Consider the following 20,965-nt stretch of genomic DNA (forward strand, 5'->3'; position numbering starts at 1 on the left):
CAGCAACTCTTTTAAAACAGCTGTAAAGACATCCAGTTTTCAGTCTTGAATGAAATCTTTTTGGAAAGCTGTTTTTTAATGTTCTCTCATTGCAAGAGGTACAGTTCAGTTCTCTTTAAAGTAGGGGGCACTGTAGCACCATCCTCAAAGTCTCCAGATCACTGCGGTGCTCAGCGTGCCTTCAGGACACATCTCATCCTGCACTGGTTTCAGTGAACACACAGGATTAACACTGAGCCCAGCTGCAGCAGAATCCATTACAGGTTTCACGACAATAGCTGCATTATAGCCATGTTTACACCAAGAATATCCCATCTGTGGTCCCAAGGAGGCATTACTCTGACATGTACTCCTGGGACTCCATGGAGGACTGGTGGGATGAGGAATGGATTGAAGAATGGCAAGATGTAGGTGGGTTGTCCAGGCCAGATGTCATCAGTGGCAGATATAAATCATCCATATTGGGCATGACAAACACTTTCTGATGAGGAGAACAGGACAACAGACCCATATTTAATCAATAGTGAAATGGTTAAATGTTAGGTTTCACTGTTTTTAATGATACAAACTCTAAATACCCTATGTGGATACATGTATTAATGCACTCACCTGGAACTCACACTGCAGTTTTTTCTCAATCCACTCAGTGACATGAGTGAAGGTGACCTCCCTCTCCCCAAGCATGGGGCGCACATGAAGGTCTAACCTAGGAGGCACTCGGAAACTGTACCTGAGAGGGCAGAATGAGAGGGAGACTGTGTGTGAGAAACAAAGAAACAAATACAGAAAGCAAACCACATTGAATATGTGGCATGAAAGAGAATGAGGAAACTCAGTACCATATCCTGTCAGTAGGAGGAGGAGGGATATTGATGGCAAGAGTTCCAGAGAGCTCCAGGACCTCAACACTAAGCATCAGAGGCATGTTGGACACCTCAGCTATTTTCTTCTTGATGTACTCGTTCTCTGTGGCCTTCTGAAAGTATTTGGACTTTGTTATTTTGTCCACAAATCTCAGGATCTTCCTACTTGTACTGCCACCAGTGTGCCTGGAAAACATAAGCAAAAGGGCAGAAATGTTACATTGAACATGACAGTGGGAAACCTACTGCAGCCCTGGTGTTTCACATGCCATTGTTATCTATTATTAATGTTACGTTTAGACATTAAAAATAGCCTACTCATTATGTATGATCCACTTTCTTGCACTTTATTCACATAAAGAGTAAACCTACAGCTGAGCCAGTGCTTTAGAAAGGTTGGAAGTGGTTGGAAATGCCTCAATTAATGTTTTCATATCAGGTGTTCTGTTAAAGGCTACACATTTTTGGCTTGTGAATACTATTTATGTCTCAATCAGTGGTTCCTAAACTGTTTCTGTCATGCCTACATGCATGCATGCCCCCAAGAACATTAACTGCATCTTTCTTTTCTCACATTTCTCATTAGCTTCTGCTGTGCAAATTAAAAATGCAAATGAAACCTTTGTCTTTCCCAAAGTAACAGCATTTTCAAAGCAGTCATTTTGATTTGTCATTGGAGGGGGCAGAGAGGTGGAACTAATAACCTTAACGATGTTGCATTTCAACAGTTATCGCAGTGCAGTGCAGAAACAAAGGATAGCTTGTTACACTTGTATAGGAAAAGTCAAAATGTCATGTTTATACTTTTGCAAGAAAATAAGACCTGCTTTGACATCGCTCAATTAGGAAGTGGCCACAAGTGCAACACAGTTCAGAAGTGACCCTTTTGTGACCTATAATTCATTGTGTTTTTGATGCCTGCAGTAGGAAATAGACCCTTTCACTGATAACATTTTGCTGTGTCATAGCAGGAAATCATGGCTGTAAATAATAAAAAAATTAAGGATATGCATTCCATTTTAGGCGCCTGGTATTATATACTCACTGTCACACTGCCAGTGGAACAGTTGAATACAGAGGAACCGTCGTTAATGTTATTACTAACATCTGTTGTGCTCTTCCTACTATGACAAGTCAAAATATCTGCAGTGAAAAAGCCCTATAAATGTGTTAACTTACCCATCAGCTGTTACCACTGTGCTCCTATCTCCCACAGCCCCCTGGGGCTCAGAAGGAGGGGCTTCCTCCTCATCAGACGAGCCTGCGCTGGATGACTCTTCATCACTATCGGCTAGTATACACAGCCTGGGTTTTGAGCTGAAAAACACGCCAGGGGTGCCTCTTAAGACACATTCCTCCTCATATACGACTCTGCCTCCACACTCTCTCTAAACATACACTGAGGAACATGAAACAGAGATTGGTCTCACCCCACTTGTTGGGTCTCTGGAACAGTGTGAGCCTCCTCCTCTCCCTCTTTACCCAATTTACACAGGTTCATCTTAGTCTCCAGGGTCATCTGAAGGCAGCCTGTGTACACTAACTCCAGCTCCAGCCACAGGCCTGGGAGACAAACACAGAAAGAGCTGACATGTATCAAGTAATGCTTCAGATGTCTAATGTGATTTGTCCTGAAGCTGGAGTTTGTTAGGGATCTTTTCTTGATCTGGTTTGGCACAGTGATGTTACAGAGGGGACATTAGAGCAGGAAGGGATAGTGCTGGCATGTTATTGTTGGTTGAGCTTAGTAAACGCTAAGAGGATTGCTAATCGCTTAGGTAGGAGACAATGGAAAGCTTTTAAGGCGGGCATGACAAACTCTATAATGAAACAAATGAGATGATGACCTGAGCTGACTGCAGGAGTGTATCTGATAGAGTCAGGTAAAACTTATTGGGCAACGCCACCACATATGCAAAAAACCCCAAAATGTAATAATGTGTATAAATATACCTCTGCGGTCCAATGTAGGTTTGGAGGTGCTGAGGACCTGGGGTAGGCAGGTACCCATGTCCAGATCAGCCAGAGTCAGCTCATTCATAAAGTACGGCAACTACAATGAGACACATAGCACCTTTAATAAGTTAACATGCTGCTTTCATGCCACACATAAAACCGCTAAAAGGAGAGGAGGAGAGGCTGCGTAGAGGTAGATAATTACTTCAAGCAAATGGGCTTATATTATTAGGGTTAGGGGAGGCCTGCAGCGAGCATGAGTGTGTGTGTGTGTAGTAGAGGCAGGAGAGAGGGGGGTAAAAAGAATGGTGTGTGGCAAAGAGGAGAGCAGGAAATGAGTAATGGGATGCTGTGGTGCCATCAATGCTCCTGTGCACACTCTCGCCTGTGGTACCAGAGGGAATGCATTATCAGCAGACTCTCAAATGCACACACACATGCACACACACAGTGAAGAGAGCTACAGTGTTGATGTACCAAATGTCATATGTTTTGACCTTGTGCACAGACCAGTGCTGATGTTCAAGTCGTATCATCCAGTGAACAATTTGTAGAGCTCTGATCTGCAGTAAAGTCAGTCGTCTGCTCTTAATAGAGCAACGTTATTAGTTATTATGACACTAATGATCCTGTTGACAATGGTGTGAAAATGAAGATGAATATACACTGATCGTTTTGTGAGTCATACTAAAGAAAGTATATCAAAATACCATTAATACTCCATATTTTCATATTAATCTCACCTTGATCTTGCTGAGTTTCTTCTGGATTTTGTGTGCCACCTGATCGGTCCAATACTTCTCCCGGAGAAAGTCCCAGAAGATCCTGCCCACTAGGGAGTTCACCCAGGTGGGCTGCCCCTCTGCAGAGCATCCCCCTGCCTCTGAGCCCGCACTTGACTCAGCTCCAGTTTGACCTCCAGAACTGTGCTCTTCATTGTGAATCTGAAGGAAATAACAGAGTCATTGTGGGCCCACAGTGAGTCATTAAAAGTCATATGTTGATATTTGTTTGCACATTGATGCTGACGCTCATACTAATTCTGCATCTACCTCCCATAAGCAACACAACAGACTTTCTCTAGGTGGGGTGCCAATCCCAAACCATGATTAGTTGCTCGGGTCAGGTGTTGCAGATGCACCACAGTCGGTTCCTATTAATATCACCAGCCAGGTGACATCTGATATTTCTGCCTATTTACATTTGGTCTAGTCAGCAAACATGTGTTCAGCTGAGCCAGCATCCTGAACAAGGTTGGTCAGAATGCACAACAAGCAGAACAATGGAACAGTAACTGATATTGACTGTCTCTGATCAATAGGAGTTATGTAGAGTATTAACATGACATCCAAAGGTTAAGTAGAGCAGAAACAAAGTCAATTAAAAGTTTGTGTACAACTGCCAGTGGGCATGATGCTAGATCTAAAAGCTAAATAGAAGAGTTGTTCATTGACCTTTTTGTGGGTTGTGGGGCTTCCCTTATCACTGTGGCAGGGGCTGGGTGTGGGATTGCAACTCTCTGAGCCAACCAGTTGTGTCATATATATGCTGTAGTCCAATAATGTTTTAGCTTGCATAGTCCCTAGCAAGTCGTGCAGCTCCTCTGTGCTTTCTTTAATGGCATCTCCACCACATATAAAATCTGAAATGACAGACACGAGGTCAGAAGGAGCTAGTACATATAATTCTGCTGTATATATGCAGTATTTGCACCAGCTCAGTAGCCCCGAATCACCATGGAGTATAACATCCTCTTACCTGTGTTGTCCTTACTGCTCATACTGCTCCTGGCTCCGGCCCTGGAAACAGACAGGAAGTGCTGGAACCACTCCTCCTTCTCCCTTCCTGTGCGACTAAACAGGTAGAGGATGACAGGAAGCTGGTGGTCCGGTACGGTGTGTCTCTCTGCTTTTTCTTCCTCTTCTTGCCCTTCGATCAGACTTTCCTCCCCTACCTCCCCCTCAGCCAGAGTGATGCAGATGGGGTATTTCTTGTTCCACACCCTCTTGCGGGCCAAACCAGGAGGTATGAGAGACACCTGGGATGAAAGTTAACAGAATGGTATAAAAAGGAAAATCTTTATGTGTATTTTCTTTTTAAAAGTAAGTAACTCAATTGTCAGTTCAGCATTACAACATTTAGATTAAATTGTGTGTATGCTTTATTCTATTATCTGAGGTGCAGCTACTCTGTCCTTCATCTGATAGAAGCCAGGTCACGTTTATTCAGAACATCATCACTTCACTCATTATCGCTGTGGGTCTTTCACCCCCGTGTTCGATAACAAAGTGGGTGCAGAGAGATGAGAGTGAAGAGTTCAGGAGAGGGGTCACCTTGCCTCTCTCTTTTCCTCCCCTCTGAGGGACATGCCAGCTCTCCTGGGACCCATAAATGAGACTATTTTTTCACAGACACACTGACCTTACAGTTAGCCAGCTGGTAGGTGCAGGAGCGCAAAAATGTGGCCTCATGGGGCATCTCGTCGAATGCTGCCCACCGGGGGATGTTGGCACGTGGGTATGCCAGTCGCAGCCGGGTGCCCTCAAGGGTGACATACACAGAGTGCATGATGGAGGGGTGGAACATCTCAGGGTCGTAAATGTGTGTCTCATTCATCCAGCCCTGGAGGAAAATTATGAGGCCAAAAAGATCAAAACAGTAATCCGCAGCAGACACAGTTTGGTTTTGCGTATTTCTGGACATCAGTCACAAATTATTTCATATTAATGTTTTAGAATTGAACTATTATGATATATGACAATGCCCTATGGCAACAAGTAAATACTAAACCTAGTAAAGACAAGGGAAATAAGGAGTGCAAACTGTGACAATACAGCTCAGCAAGAGGAGAAACAAGAGACATGGCAGAATACATCTGTCTCATTTAACACTCTGGATGTGTCTTTGAAATAGTCTACAGCCTGCTCTATCCTCATAAACATTGCCTCATTTGAACCTGCTAACTCTGCGTTTGTAGAGACAGCCAGCTCTTCCCTCAGCAGAGCTGTCAAGAAGTGCTTTGGGAAAGCTATTATCAAAATAACCTGCTCTTTAAATTCTTAATTTCATTAAATTGTTAATGGGAAATTAGAAAGGACCTGGGAGTGGCTTGAATTTTCTCTGCATACTGAAGAAAACTGGGAGCTATTAAAATATAGCTTCTTTTTTTTAAAACTAGAGAACAACATAAAAGTCAGACATACTTGCTTTCTGCTGCTCTTACATACAAATGTATACTAAATAGCACAGATACAGAAGAAGAGTGAAGTTTAAATCAAAGTAGACAGAGACATGCATGGATGTATTTCTCTACACTATATTCTGCTTGTTATTTACCTCCAGGATTTCTGGATTTGTAAGCTTTCCATCGAGTGGATCCATGTTCAGGGACCTGGCCTTTCTGAAACAAGAGTTGCTCCTGGCAACTGAGCGTCGTGGGGCAAACATGAACACTACCACCAGCCCCAATATGAAGCCACATGCGACTCCCAAAGACAGACCTGTCACATAGGAGGGTAGGGGCAGCACCAAGAACGCATAAGCTAGAAGTCCCACTGGGAAGAGCCAGTGAAGAGGCAATGATGAGCCTGGGATCCTGCCCCGAGACTGACTGTAAGTTCTGTGGTGTGCCCCTCTGGATCCATTCTGAAGTTCCACTACCTGAATCATGTCTCCATAAGTACGGATCTCCAAATGGCTGTCTCTGCTCTGATGTTCTGGTGAGGATTTTATTAAGGAGCCCTTTTGGAGTCTTTTAAGAGGAGTGTCACGCACACCTCTCTGCTCTCCATCAGGTCTCCTCCGGCACTTGAGTTCTGCATCTTCACTGCCCCCCTCTCGTCCACTGCTTCCTTGGGAGGCTGGTGAGTCTCCTACACCAGAACCCCTGCCCTGCTTGGGGCTGCCAGAACTTTCGTCCCCCATGATCTTACTCAGCATGCTCAAGGGATCCTGCATGGCCTCAGAAAACTTCCTCCGTGTGTCCTCCAGCTCAGCGATCAGTGAGCTACCCCTGGGCTCAATGGGAGACAAGCTGCCTGTGGATGTAGGTGACCCCCAGCCATCATTCTCATTCAGTCCTCTTGCTTCAGGCCGGGCCTCAAGGATCTTTGGCTGAGTAAGCTGTTTCCATGGATGCAAATGCAGCTTGGAGTCAGACTTGGAGAGGTTGACCTCCGGCTCAACCCGGCGGGAGATCTCCGTGCTCAGGGACTTAACCAAGCTGAGGAGAGGTTTGCTTCTTAGAGAGCTGCTCTCCCTGGGCTCCAGATCTGTGGAGGAGGATTTGACCAGGTTGGTGGTGACGAGCAGGCCTGCTGATGATGCTGACAGGTCAGCTAAAGAGCCTGGAGAGGAGGGGGAATGAGGCAGGAAGGGAAGCTGCGAGCGATGGCCTTGGCCCAGATCCAAATCGATCCCCAGGCTGAGGTCAGCCCGGCTCTCCCTGTCTTTGGAAAAGGCCACAGTTGGACCCTCATCATGGCTGTCCAGGCTGAAGATGAGCTTACTCTCCTCCATGCTGGCCATCAATCAGGAGCTATAATGAGAATATGGTCATCCAAATGGAGCAGTTGTCCCCCAAAACATGTAGCATAGTGCTGATGTCATCTTGGAACATCTTAAAGTCAACCATATTGTATCCTGAAAATGTAGAGAGGAAAAAAGAAATCATCATTTCAACAGCTCCATTTTTTTTTAGCAACAACAAAACCTTAAATGACAGCATGACATGTAACATGAAGTCTCCCTGCTACTTGTTCACTTGCTGCTCTGACCTTCTTCCCATTTCCTTCCTCCCTCTCACTTTTCTAATTTTCTCTCCCATTTTACTCCATGACCTTTCTTTCCTAATTTCTTCTTCACTTGTTCATTTGGCCTCTTTACTGTTCCTCTGTACACGTACTGGGAACTTTGTGTGTCTCACTCCGTGTGTGCTGTCAATTCATATAAAGTCAGAGTCTGAGGTAGAGGTAGGGCTTTGTCTCTGGAAAGGTTTAGCACAGAGAGTCACAGATAATCCCAAATTAGATGATTAGCCATGATCCATTGGGATTTTCACGCCTATGGTACATTTGTCTTGTATTAGGAGCCCTAGAAGATTCCCAATACAACAATGGTCTTTGTCATTTTAAGTATTTCTGCAGTTTTATCCTCTTGTGCCATCTGGCCTCCAAAAAAAGATTTCTCATTTACATCCTCTCATCATATTGCTCCAGATGGTGCAGGGATTCAAAACAGCAACTCTTCAATAACAAACTCACTTTTCAAGGTTTGATTGAAGTGAAACACAAGAGAAAAACTTAATCTGTGATAGCATCTGCTTATGTGGATGAAGAAAGTGAACATATGCTGCTGTTTCCTATGTCCTAAAAGTCTGATGTAGAGCCAAATAAGTGCAGACACACTTGACCAAGAAGTCAGGATGAATGTATATGCAGGCACACTCATTCAGCTATGTTTGTGTAACCAAAATGCACACTGATTTCTCTAACTTGGGTAGATATAATAACTCCATTACATGAATATTACCAGGGAAACAAGCTGGGGTTTTTTTCAGCCACACCCTAACCACTGTACATTATTCAGATTCAGCTTTATTTATTCAGTTTCTAGTTTCCTACACAACAATATCACATTATGCCTTCAAAAGCATGACAATTAGACACTCCTTTGGGAAATAGCAGCTTTAAGAGCATATGGATCTCTAGCAACCCCCTCACTACTTGTTTACATGTAGCAATCACTGATGTGTATCACCGTGAGTCAATAGTGTACAATCCAGACAGAGTGGATTAACTGTAATCCCTATTAAAGAGGTTTTAGAAAAAGAAATCAAGACACTTGGGACATGGATCATTGGGATGAATGGGCAATCAAGCATATCAGATACATTGTATTCCACTTGAGCTCACCATCAGCCAAATGTTGCAAAATATGAAAGTTTATTTGGCGAAATCCATTCAAAGAAAAAATATTTTGCCAAGGCGAAAAGATTCTACTTCTGCTGAGCCTGACAGCATGTTCTTGACCTCGAGATACTATTGAAATCTCTGGAAAAAGCTAGTATGTGGACTTTGAGTTAGCTTTTGTGTACCCATTTTAGTAAGTTTTTTAAAATATTCCTCTTGTTCACAGAGCAAATCCTGCAGCCAGTTTCATCACACATCAGAAGATAAAACAGATGGAGATAAAAATGTCACAATCTAATTTCCCTGCTGTATAGTGAACACATTTTTTACATCAAACACCAACAAAAAATGGAACAGTGCTTGATCACATGAGCAGTGGATGGCCATTGTACAGCAAATTATGAATTTTAGCCCTGACCTGGATGAAAACACTTTTCAAGGCCACAAATAATCATTTGTTATCATGAAGCTCACATAATTTAATTTTCTTATCGCCTGCGTCTTTATCTCTCTTCTTACTTCTCTGCACACTCTTCATAAGGGAGGATATGAATTTTTACTATAAAAAGCATTAACCTGCTGGGTTGTTTGTCAAATCTAATGAAACAAAAGTGCTGCTCCACATGCCCTTAAACTGCTTCAGGCAGCCCTGCATTACTCTAATCATTTTCTACTTTAGAGTCTATTTGGATCGGTTCATACTGACAAGGAGAGCAATACCTTTTCTGCAGTGGAATATGCAGTCAGCAGGGATTTGACAGTTTTCTAATCAGGGAGGTGGATTAATTTCTGCAGATGCAAGAAATCAAAGAAATGCAGACCATCAGAGGACTGACTAGGCTAGAAAACTAGGTTTTGGTGGAAAAATGAAAAGTGAAGCAGACTGCTCTTTAATATTTAGTAACAGATGGTTTTATACAAGCAATTAAATGTTTAAACTGTGACAAATGTTGACATTTTCCAGGCAGAGGTCAACTTATCAATCATTATCAAGAAAGGTCACATCCTTTCAGTATAACTACAGAATGGCACTGTCTATAAGTAGAACACTTTGACTAAATGAACAAAGTAATTTGAGTGAAAGCATCAGACAAAATGGCTGGTTGTTGTTGCTGAGACTATAACAACACTGGAGGCCTCCAACAGACTCCAGTTAATGAAGTTAAATTTAGTCATTTTTGAGAGCAAGTGTGAATAAGTACTCTAAATAACTTATTCTCAACTAGACAACTTTAATGACAAAATTTTATATATATAGAATACAAAGACCCCAATGTAAAAGTCCATCTCCTCTCTACCATGTGAAATTTGTATCATTAGATCCTGTGTAGTTGTAAAAAGATGGTGCATGTAGATTCAAGATGCTACCAGAGTAGATAGCAGTGGATCACTTAAAATGCTTTACAATAGAGAGGGAGAAACTACACGACCAGCTGAAAATCCCATTTTTATCCCTGACATGAACATGCGGGGGATTGAATCCTCCCCCCAAAAAATGCATGTTTAACAACTCTGTCCTCCACTTGGCCTTTCTATTCTGGCTTAACAAGGACAACAGGATCTGTGCTGATTATGTTTTTTTATGTCCAAGAGGAACTTGATAAAAAAACAAACTTCATGAGGCCTTTCAATGATTAAAAAAGAAGTATTTCCATGACATACCTGTACTTAATCTTGTCCTTACATTACCCCTTGACCCAGATGACTGACACATTTGGCACTTGGCTGTGTTTGGGTATCACATGGTCAGTGTTAGTGGAATTGTACGTGATGTCATTCAGCAAATCGACAATATCTCCAGGGCTAAAAGTGATTGATTATATGTTTAGGACTCTCTCCAGCTAAATGGGCCCCATTTTTGCCAATTAAACTTTGTTTCCCCAGGCAGTATTGCAAACTAAAGAGATGTCAAATTCAGTACTGCATTTTACAGTCCTATCTTTTGCTATATAGGGATTGTTGTTTACAGCTACCAATGGCACCAAAGCACTCACCTGAATCTGACATGTTTGACCAGCTGCTCCTGTGATATCAGTGACAGAGGCTGGGAGATGGTAAAGGAGGTACCGGTTTCAGCAGAAATGTGCTCCAAGCGCAGGCTGCAGTAACCGGTCTGGATGCTGCAGAGTGCGGTGTGCTGCACAGGGGGGACGTGCACCATCCACCGGCAGCAGGCAACTAGTATTCTTTCAACTTCACTTAGACTGTTATCCAGTATTTGTTGCAAAAATCGCCTAAACTCCTTATTCCCATTCTAATAAACAGTTCAGCTTTCGGAAACGCGCATCAGACCCTTCGCCACCGTTTGGCATCGGTCTTTCCTTTCCGTTTTCAGGAGGCGTTAACGCAATGCAAAAATAATGTGATTATTAGAGTCGTGGCTGCAGACCGGACGACACTGTAATCCAGATTAGGTTTTAGAAGCCAACAGTTGACAGAGCGAGTCGTCCTCTCCCCTCTGCACTCAGCGTCAAAACACAGACTGAGCTCAACTCTCTCTCCCTCTGACACCGCAGTCCTGTACGCAGACTTATGTAATTGCACGACCTGGAAAATTCACGCCAGAGCTCACAAACCTCTTATTTTAAAGCCACTACTAGTTTACAATGGGCAAATGTTCAAGCATTCCTGAGATCTATATGGGATTTATTTAGCCAACAGTCTTTATTGAGTTCTACATAAAGAGTCTGACTATTGGGATTTGATTTGCATAAAATCTGTGTTGCCTGTGATTATTAAGTTTGCATATGAAAGGAATGCATGCAGAGTAAGAATGACAGAATAAAATGGAAAGAGGGGACATTATCTAGGTTTTGAGTTTTAGGATGCTGTTCATCTGAGATCATGCACAGAGGGAATGATCTGCTTGAATTGGCTGCAGTTTTCTCACATTGTTTGTACATGTTTAGACATAGTGGATTCCTGATTTGCAATATACTGCTGAAGCAAGAACACATTAAATAACAATGTAGGGTTTGTAGGGTCACATCAATTGTTGGCACTGTTACCAATCTGTAAATACAGCAAATGGTAGAATTGTCTTTTCTTTTTTTTATATGGTGCCAAATCACAACAGAAGTTATCGTGGGGCTCTCACACAGAGCAGGTCTAGACCATACTCTTTAATTTACAGGAACCTAACATTCCCACTGGGTTGTCATGACAGTGGCAAGGAAAAAAACCCTGAAAGGGACCTGAACCAGGCTCTAGGAGGGTGATATCTTCCTTGACTGGACGGGTTTAGAAAGAAAGGGAAGAGAGAAAGGAAAGAGACACATAGAGAAGCACAGCAACAACAATAACAGAAGTATGATTAATAATAATCGTGGTTGCAGCGGGCAAAATTAACTGTAAACACACAACAATCTTAGGCTAAATATAATCCTGTGATTTCAAGCTAAGGAACTACTTTTTCACTTCATTTCTTTCTTAACTTTACTTCATTAGGTAAAACTTCCCATTTGTCTAAGCAGAAATGCCTGGTAGCCAGAGGAAGACTGTGACTGTGCTGTTGGAAAGTGTGTAACAAGGTTTCTGCATACACAGTGTTAATGGTGTGCAGCAGATGGGTTCTCTTTATGATCTAGTGTTATTGACAGTTGTGAGCATAATGTGGCCCTCACTCAAACTCATGACTTTGGTGTAACTGCTGCCACCTGTTGGCCAAGCTGCAGAGAAGAACCCAGTCTAGTAGCACGGCAGGGTGAGGCAGTCGTTGTTACTTAATGTGAGTGACCATGCCCTGTCCTATCAGTGGCCTTATATTTATTAATAAAATGTATAATGGGGAATATGTATAATGTATAATGGAGCCACACTGGCTTCAAGCTAGACAATTTTTCTTGACTTGGTTCTAGTTCAAGACATAGTGTGTTTGTTAACATCTTACTTTTTTCACCATCTATGCAAAATGAAACTTGTACAGGATTACTGGTACATTCTGAAATCAACAAACAACATGGTAATGATCAACATGTGCAGTGGCTGCTGCTAAGTTATTTATTTTTATTTTTGATGATAGACTTTTCACAGTTTTAAAAGTGAATTATTCTGCAGCTGAGTGGAACAACACAGACGGTAAGCATTGTTAATAGCACATTGAAATGCAAAGAGTCAATGATGCATGTAAACTGCTTTACCTAAAAACCATCAACCATATGGTCTGAACCTGGGGTTTCCCTCCATGTGGAGGTCACTCTGCTGACTGTGCATTCCAGTGATGAGTCAGTTGTTTCTTCCAGCAAAAAAAAAAAGATCACAAATATTGCAGGCGTAGGGTTTCTCTCCTGAAAAACGTTTAGTGTGTATTTTTAGCTGACCACATGAGCTGCAACAATATGGTCTCTGTCCCGTGTGTACCTGTCTGTGAACTTGAAGATTTGTGCTCTGACTGAATTCTTTCCCACAGATATCACAGTAATACGGTCTTACCCCAGAATAAGTCCTCACGTGCACAACCAGATGTTCTTTCCGGACAAACATTTTCCCACAGTCTTGACATTTAAACTCTTTTACTCCTGCATGTATTTTCGAATACATCTGTAGGCAACCGTGATTTGTAAACGTCTTGCCGCAAACATCACAAACAAGCCGTTTGTTACGAGCACTTTGCAAATTACTCAGAAGCTCCTTTGCAGAATCATATGTCTTATGTGTGTTAATGTGTTTCATTAAAGGACGGATGCACTGAAAGCTCTTTCCACACACAGGATACAATCTGTGAGTTTTAGAAGAAGATTTTCCATCAGGCAATATTGGACTCATGCTGCCATTTGGTCTTTGCAGAACATTCAGTCTCTGTTTGTTCTTCATCATCTGTGCTCCCTGGCTCTGCACCCAGTCCCCATCACTGTCAGTTTCCTCACTTTGATCCTCAGAGCAGTCTGAAGACACCGGCTGCATTTCATAAGTCATTTGCATCTCTGACTCATCTAGCTCACTTTTCACAGCTACAGGAGAAGGAATAATAATCTGCTGTGTTTGACAGTCATCCCCAAGTTCCTCCTGCTCCTCTTTTATGCCAGATATGTTGGAATCTGTCTGAACTAGGCAATAGTTCCCATCATCCTTTTCTGTACATGTTGGACTGCTATCCCCAAATTCCTCCTGCTCCTCTTTTATCCCAGATATGTTGGAATCTGTCTGAACTAGGCAGTAGTTTCCATTGCACTGGTTTGATGCTTGGCTGATGTTGAGGATTCATAGTCTTCCTGCAGCACTTTCTTTCCAGTCACAGTATTGTTGACCAGTGGAGGTTTTGTAGCTACAAAGGAAAGAGGGAGAAGGAGAGAGAGAGACATGTTTATAGAGCTGGAATGATTAGTGGATAAATCAATTAGTCAACTGACAGAAATGTAATCTTTTAACATTCCTGCAAATTGTTTTGCCATTTTTGCTTAAAATATGACTTTAACCATTAGAAGGTTCACTGGTTACAGCTTAAATGTAAATATGTGCTTGTAGTGGTGATAATGAACTGAAAATCTTTGGATTTTGGGCTACTGGACGGACTACATACATCATTTTCAATCAATTAGTTTAATCTAAAATTCTGACAGTTTATAGACCTAACAATTAATGGTTGGTGAAACTGTATTTGTGTAATTTCTTTTCAAGGTGGGGGACGTTTAGGTGCATTGGTGATAAATAAACTTGACAGATTGATATGAATTTTCTTTACTGCAGTGTCTGCTGAGAGAGATGTTGCTCTTGAGTTTTTTGAATACAAGTCTTCAGTGCAACACAAACAAAATTCCACTCTTGTCCCTTGTCTTGGGGTTTGCCCCTTGAAAGATATTATTATTCAGGGTGTGACATGTGATTACAGCACATAATTGTTTGCTGTCAGCACCACTGAAAGAGACATATTATTATTATTATAGACTAAATCATAACTAAATATTCAACATCAAAATGTCAGAACATCATTAAAGACTGGTAGGTAACCCGGTCAACATTTTCATCCTAAGCCAAACTTGCTTGGCTATATGCAAATGTTAGTAAAGCTTAATATATTTTTATTACTGTCTTTTTAAAGTTATTCTTAAATCAATCGAGGACTCACTAATAAATAGTCATTCAAAGGAATTTAGGGTGAAAAAACAGCATGCACATTTGTGTACATTACCGTTAAGAAGACTTTCATAAATCTTCTTTATTGTGACAAAGGCATCCTTGGCATCTTCAGTGTCCATTTGCCATGGACAGAAATACTCTGTTACAAAACCATTTGTAGTTCTCCTGGAAAGGAGGAGGATTGGATGCCGCTCTAAAATTTCCCACTTGTGGAGCTGATACAAAATTGACACAAAATCACAAGACCGAAAATTCTATTACTGAGAAAAAAGACAGATACGCTATGTATCGAGAGACACTTATTATTCAAATTCAGAGAAAAGTAACATCTATCTATCTGAAAGCACTGCTGCTGCTACACATTAAAAGATATCAGAGACTTTCTATGACTACCACCTTAACTCCAATTATGGTGGTTACAGAAATATAGATTAATACATTGCACAAAATGCAGTAATTAGGCATTGATCTGAACATCATGCATCAACTAAATTGAGAATTCCGGATTATCTTGCACAATGAAAGTCAAGGACATAAAAGCAATATAGCAAAGTGTATGTAAATGTCAGGGATTATGTACATACTATTTATGACCACTGTCTGAGAGAAAAAAACCCACTTACCAGTAGATTGGTTGCATCATTGTTAACATTGCAGTTTTTTTCTGCCTCTCCTTCCAGTCAAGGGAAACCTTTTTCTTGCGTTTTTCGAGTATTTGCTTGTAAGGCTGCTTGGCACCACAGTGCTGACATGTTTTGCTGGCTACCCCAATTTTTTCCTTGCAAATGTGGCATTCTTTCCGAGTGGACATCTGGAAAAATAAACACACATAATCATGGATCAGAAATGATTCCTCTTACCCACACTATACAAGAGCCACATCTTGTCTACACAGTGACATAACTGCTACAGTATAATACTACTCAGGACCTGGTTTCCCTAGAATAAATGATTGTTATAGAATTAACAAACACTTGAGAATGACATATGTGAGGTAGTATATTAATAAATGCATTGATCCTAAAAGCATGCACACATAATCACATATAACTGACTGGTGTCAGGTGTTGCACAAACATCTATGACCCACCACATTCTGGCTATAGGCTACTGCTATTGGAAAGGACAGCTGTTACCAAACACAGTGCCTACATAGGTTTTTAGGTAGGATGATATATTGATAGGTGTACTGATTGTATAGAAACAGTCACATTTTTTATAGACTGTCTGTAATGAACTGCATGCATCTGTCAATATCTGGTCGATCAGGTACAGTAGTAGGTGACTTCTCCAAAGATAACTTTGACTAAGTTAGCTCCAATAAGGTCAACATACAATCAATTTCTACACTAGACGGCGAAACCACACAAAAACACACTTACAACAAGTTTTATAGCTCTCAAATTGCATGCATCCCTGCTTACTGACTACGTACCCTCTTGTAATAACCAAAGCTGTAATGTGTGCCTTGCAGACTGTCCGGGTGCCTCGCTGCCCTCACGGTTGAGTTCCGTCTTGTTCGTACCGTTACGTATCGTTAAATTTAGAAAACAGATTTTTGACATTTGCGAATCACGAAAACTCACATTCATAACTATTTATAACGTATCTTTTTCTAGAGATGCAAGGACACTACAAAGTAGGTTTGCCCTGCTATTGTTTACTTCCGCTTTCCCAGCGAGGTGTTACGGGAAAAACTGTTTCCAATCCGCGGGAGCGCGCGCAGCCCATAGAAGCAGTGTCACCCAGTTTATGAACACGCTAATAAATAAAACGTTGTCTGTGGTAATAGCAAAGGCAAGTCTTTCTGACACGTCAACGTTTCTTGTTATCACAATGTGGCCAAAGAAATTATTTCAGTTAATAGGTAATCAGGCATGATATCTTCATGCTTATAGGCAGTGGTGGAAAGTAACAAAGTACTTAACTCAAGTCTACTGTAGCCTACTGCTTTACTTTTTACTCCACTACATTTATTTGACTACTTCAGTTACTTTTCAGATGAAGATTTGACACAATGGGTAATATAAAAGGCTTTTAAAATACAACCTATGATTAAAGATTAAACCTGTGGTTTGCAACTTTTTAGCTTTAGAAAAAAAAAAGCAGTGATCACATGATCACATTTCAGATGTGTGTTACCAGCTCCACCAAATAGTGAGAATGACAGGTGTGGATTCTGGCTAACATCCAGGCACTCCGGAGTGGCAGCTCATGTAATAAAATTGGCTTCCACTCAAGTCGAAGGACTGCATTCTTTCCCAAATGTACCATCTTGCTTGGATGTTTGTTAAGCCAAGTTGGTAAAGCAAATCTGAATATACCATCCAGAATATCTACATAAAGTTAAAACTTATGCCATTAATGATGGCTAGACTCCAGCACTGTGGTATCATCACTCACAGACATGGCTTCATGTCGCAATGAGTGTAATGGAACCATCTTTAATGTTATTATTTACACCTGTGTTTTCCTGCTTTGAAAAGGGTCTATCAGATCTGGTGTAATAGTGGACATGCAGTATATTTAATACCATGTAGCTTTATGCTGAACATTAGAAGATAAACAAACTACTGTCATGTAATATGAAAGGATATTTATTGTCCCTCCAAATAACATGACTGAGCATCAGAAAACCAGTTATTTTATTAAAAGATTATTGCAACAAAATAAATTAAATAAATATTTAATACATTTCCGTCATTGGGTTGATTCTTTGTAATAACTGCTTATAGATTTACAAGATACCCAAAAACATCATATTGCACATTTTTTCCCTCACTCATATTACAGCTGTGTGACGATGGTTATGACCTACATTAATCTTTCTTCAGGGCTGTATTACAATAGAAATAGTGCGGCAATGTTATGTGTTTATGTATCGAGCAAGACACAGATTGAAACCAAAATTATGTGTCTTTATTATGGCTCTACACAACAGTATATAACTATAGAGATAAGATGTTCTACTCTATAATGTAAACTGAAAATGTGTCACAATATTTTGCTGATATTCAACACCGGCCTAGCACTCAGTGAGCATGTGTAGCTCAGTTTAAATGTCATGTCTACATTTTCTCCTGTTGCACTTGTCAAAAGGTATTTTTGTGTATTTTGCCTAATTAGACCACAGAGTGGACATTTACACTGTCATAAGTTGTCAAAGTTCAACCAGACTGAATAATACACTAATCAAAAGAGGCTTCAATACACGACAACCCCATCCTTCATAGAGAATAATAGGGGAGCGAAATCTGGTGTGACTGCACCTTTATTTTTGTTGAACTAACCAGGATAGGACAACCTAAACCTTTATGATTCTTATAAGTGTGTAGAGATTTGTGAATATGTGCTCTAATTGCCAGCACAGATGTAATTACTAAGCAGTTCATGAGGTTTAGTCAACCAGTTATTTAAAACACCTGTGTGGATGAGCAGGGCCTTTAAGGCGGGACAATTCACAGCTGTGTGATTCTAATTGGTGCATGAAATATAATGACCTCAGCAAATATCTATGATGGCTCTAGCAAATTTCAATCTGTAGATAAAAAAGGTGACTGACCACTGTTTTGTGACTTATCTAAAGCATGAAATCAATCAAACAAACAAACAAAAAAATCATGGTAGGCTTTCTGAAAAGGCTGGCAGAAATATACAATCATAATTCATTTGTTGTTAATTGGTTAACTCCCAAAGATAGCGAACTGGTGCCATGCATGTAAACCTTTCTTGTGTAGCTCATGAGCACACAAGCTCTGAAATGACCTAATTCATTTTACCCAGTGGTTACCTTCTCATGAGTTTGCAGGTGCACTTTAAGATTAGGAGCAAACCTGTATCTCATACCACAAACCTGGCAGCCATACGGCCTCTCTCCTGTATGCGTTGTCCTGTGTCTAGTCATCTGTCCACTTTGGCGAAAATGTTTACCACAAATATCACATGGATACGGTTTTTCTCCTGAATGGTATCTCATGTGTGTTTTGAGGTGACTGCTAGTATTAAAAAGTTTGCCACACATGCTACAATGATACGGTCTCTCCCCTGAATGACTTCTTTTATGAATAGTGAGGTTCTGGCTCTGGCTGAATGCTTTTCCACATATTTCACAGTGATATGGTTTTTCCCCAGAATGGGTCCTCACATGCACGATCAAATGCTCTCTCCGGTAAAATGTTTTGCCACATTCCTGACACATAAACTCTTTTAACCCTGTGTGTATTTTCCCATGCAGCCGGAGACAACGGTTACTGGCAAAGGTCTTGCCGCAGACGTCACAAAAATAATGTTTGTTATGATGACCTTTCAAATGTGTTACCAGATCTTTTGTAGACTGGTATGTTACCCCACAAACAGTACAATCTATTTTTTTGTCATGTGTTTTTATGTGCTTCATCAAAGAGCCGATGTACTGAAATCCTTTGCCACACAAATGGCAAAAGCTGCGCTCCTTTTGACCTTTAGCAGAGGAATTCTCATAAGACAATTTCGCGTGACTTTTCTTATTAACACTGACGCTTCGTGCTTGCAACATCTTTACATTCTGTTTCATCATTTTAGTCTTTTCTTCTTTGCTGCTCGTCCAATCCTCGTCGCTGTCATCACTCTCACTCTGAGCTGCAGATCCATCTGAAGAAACTGGCTGCATTTCATAAGTTCCTGGTGTTTCCGGCAGATGTTCCTCAATTTTCATAACTTCAGGAGAAGGAAAATTTGCCTCCTGTGTGTGACTGTCATCCCATGGTTCATCCTGCTCCTGTTTGATCTCAGGCATCTTGAAGTCTGTCTCAACCCGACAGTATTTCCAGTTGTTATTATCCAGATCTGTGTTGGTTTGAGAGGGTCCTGGGACCTCAGCAGCACTCAGGCTGAAGTTGGACTCCTCTGGCGTGGATGGTCCTGGATTTTCCTGCAGCAGTGGGAACTCACATTCATCTCCATGTTCCACAGTTTTGCTGGTCGGTGAACGCTCTACAGGTGCAAAAGAGGTTACCCAATTACAAGTCACTTTCCACTAGATTCTTAATTAGACTCATGATATAAAACCCTCAAATCTGCAAGCTCTTTTATTCTAAATGTGCCAGGAAAAGTGTTGCTCACTACTCTGAAGCTTTTCACAAATCAAATATTTTTACTGCAGCAGGGCACGTACAATACTTTGAGTGGATTACGTATGCCAGTGTGCGCATGCGCAGACAAGCATCCATGGCTCTACAAAGCTACCTTTTCGCTCCTGAATGTGTTAATTATTATGTTAAATTTAAAAATGACACAAGTTTCCCAACCTGATTTCTTTGGCAGAAGGTCCAGCTGGTGTCGCACACTTTGCACCTCCTCTTTAGAGCGACTAACTTCAGCTTCGTACAGAGCTAACGTGATGCTTTTCTCCACCTCTCCGAGGATCTCCTCTGCTGCTGCATACAGCCGCTGGTGAACAAACGACCTCAGCTGAAACATTGTGGCGTCCATGTCTCATGCAGAGGCATTAAAATATGATGGCGAGGAGATCAACTCCGCTACCTTTGGATGAAAGCTGTCAGTCCAGCTGCAGGCTCTGACCCGTCAATTCACTAAATAGGACTTCCGGTGTGACTTGTTCAGAATAAAAGCGTCAGCTCCAAATCGTGATGTGGAGAGTAAAAACAACCTTTGTACTCCTACAAAAAACTATATCTACCTCTGTCCAAACATCAGCACCACACATACCTGCAACAGAGCTGACACGCTGGAAATAATCAACCAAAAAACAAGAGCAAACTGGAATAATATTTGACCAATACTGGATTTCTGCTATCGATATATTGGCCGATAATAGTGCTCTATATATACAGAATGTATAGATGAACACACATTTTTTGTAGTGCTCTCTCAAATATAATGAAGGAATGCTATTTAATAGTTTGACAATAAACTTTAATGTATAAAATGACAACTTCTGTGGGAATTTAATAATTAGAATTAAGTATGAGACACACATTACACTTGAATTAAGAAAATTGATCAAATATGCAATAAAATATTGCCTATATAACTTTTAAAAAATTGAAAAAATAGGCAAATATTAGACAATATATTCACCAATGCTGATATATCTGTGATAAGTCAATATCTGCTGATAATACTTGTAATGTTCTCCCTGTGTGTTGTGTGCTTTGTGTACGT

General features: G+C 41.0%; 2 protein-coding genes and 1 long non-coding RNA gene across 3 annotated transcripts; all 3 read right to left on the minus strand.

Moving 5' to 3' along the window:
* Window positions 1-109: 109 nt before the first annotated feature.
* Window positions 110-7,337, minus strand: LOC128378230 (testis-expressed protein 2-like). The gene is made up of 11 exons (XM_053337675.1): window positions 6,156-7,337; window positions 5,241-5,441; window positions 4,578-4,857; window positions 4,274-4,461; window positions 3,563-3,763; window positions 2,817-2,916; window positions 2,294-2,426; window positions 2,043-2,180; window positions 840-1,049; window positions 610-730; window positions 110-481 (listed from the first exon to the last, which is right to left on the minus strand). The coding sequence occupies exons 1-11, from the start codon at window positions 7,335-7,337 to the stop codon at window positions 335-337; spliced, it is 2,901 nt and encodes a 966-aa protein (XP_053193650.1). The 3' UTR covers window positions 110-334.
* A 6,556-nt stretch (window positions 7,338-13,893) lies between these two features.
* Window positions 13,894-16,287, minus strand: LOC128378236 (uncharacterized). Its single transcript, XR_008323351.1, has 4 exons — window positions 16,239-16,287; window positions 15,427-15,614; window positions 14,856-15,018; window positions 13,894-13,991 (listed from the first exon to the last, which is right to left on the minus strand). It is a non-coding gene; the product is annotated as an uncharacterized LOC128378236 (long non-coding RNA).
* A 2,291-nt stretch (window positions 16,288-18,578) lies between these two features.
* Window positions 18,579-20,384, minus strand: LOC128379254 (zinc finger and SCAN domain-containing protein 2-like). The gene is made up of 2 exons (XM_053338878.1): window positions 20,089-20,384; window positions 18,579-19,774 (listed from the first exon to the last, which is right to left on the minus strand). The coding sequence occupies exons 1-2, from the start codon at window positions 20,270-20,272 to the stop codon at window positions 18,579-18,581; spliced, it is 1,380 nt and encodes a 459-aa protein (XP_053194853.1). The 5' UTR covers window positions 20,273-20,384.
* Window positions 20,385-20,965: the final 581 nt, after the last annotated feature.

This window comes from Scomber japonicus, chromosome 18 (assembly GCF_027409825.1).
Source record: "Scomber japonicus isolate fScoJap1 chromosome 18, fScoJap1.pri, whole genome shotgun sequence".
In the NCBI taxonomy this organism is placed as follows: domain Eukaryota; kingdom Metazoa; phylum Chordata; class Actinopteri; order Scombriformes; family Scombridae; genus Scomber; species Scomber japonicus.

Bases quoted from the DNA above. Each gene is read 5' to 3' on its own strand.
- LOC128379254 (XM_053338878.1), bottom strand. From the start codon at position 20,272: ATGGACGCCACAATGTTTCAGCTGAGGTCGTTTGTTCACCAGCGGCTG. The intron at 19,775-20,088 runs GTTGGGAAACTT...TTGCACCTGTAG, and splicing joins CCTTCTGCCAAAGAAATCAG to AGCGTTCACCGACCAGCAAA.
- LOC128378230 (XM_053337675.1), bottom strand. From the start codon at position 7,337: ATGGAGGAGAGTAAGCTCATCTTCAGCCTGGACAGCCATGATGAGGGT. The intron at 2,917-3,562 runs GTGAGATTAATA...GTCTCATTGTAG, and splicing joins AGAAACTCAGCAAGATCAAG to TTGCCGTACTTTATGAATGA. The intron at 2,181-2,293 runs GTGAGACCAATC...CGTGTTTTTCAG, and splicing joins CCAGAGACCCAACAAGTGGG to CTCAAAACCCAGGCTGTGTA.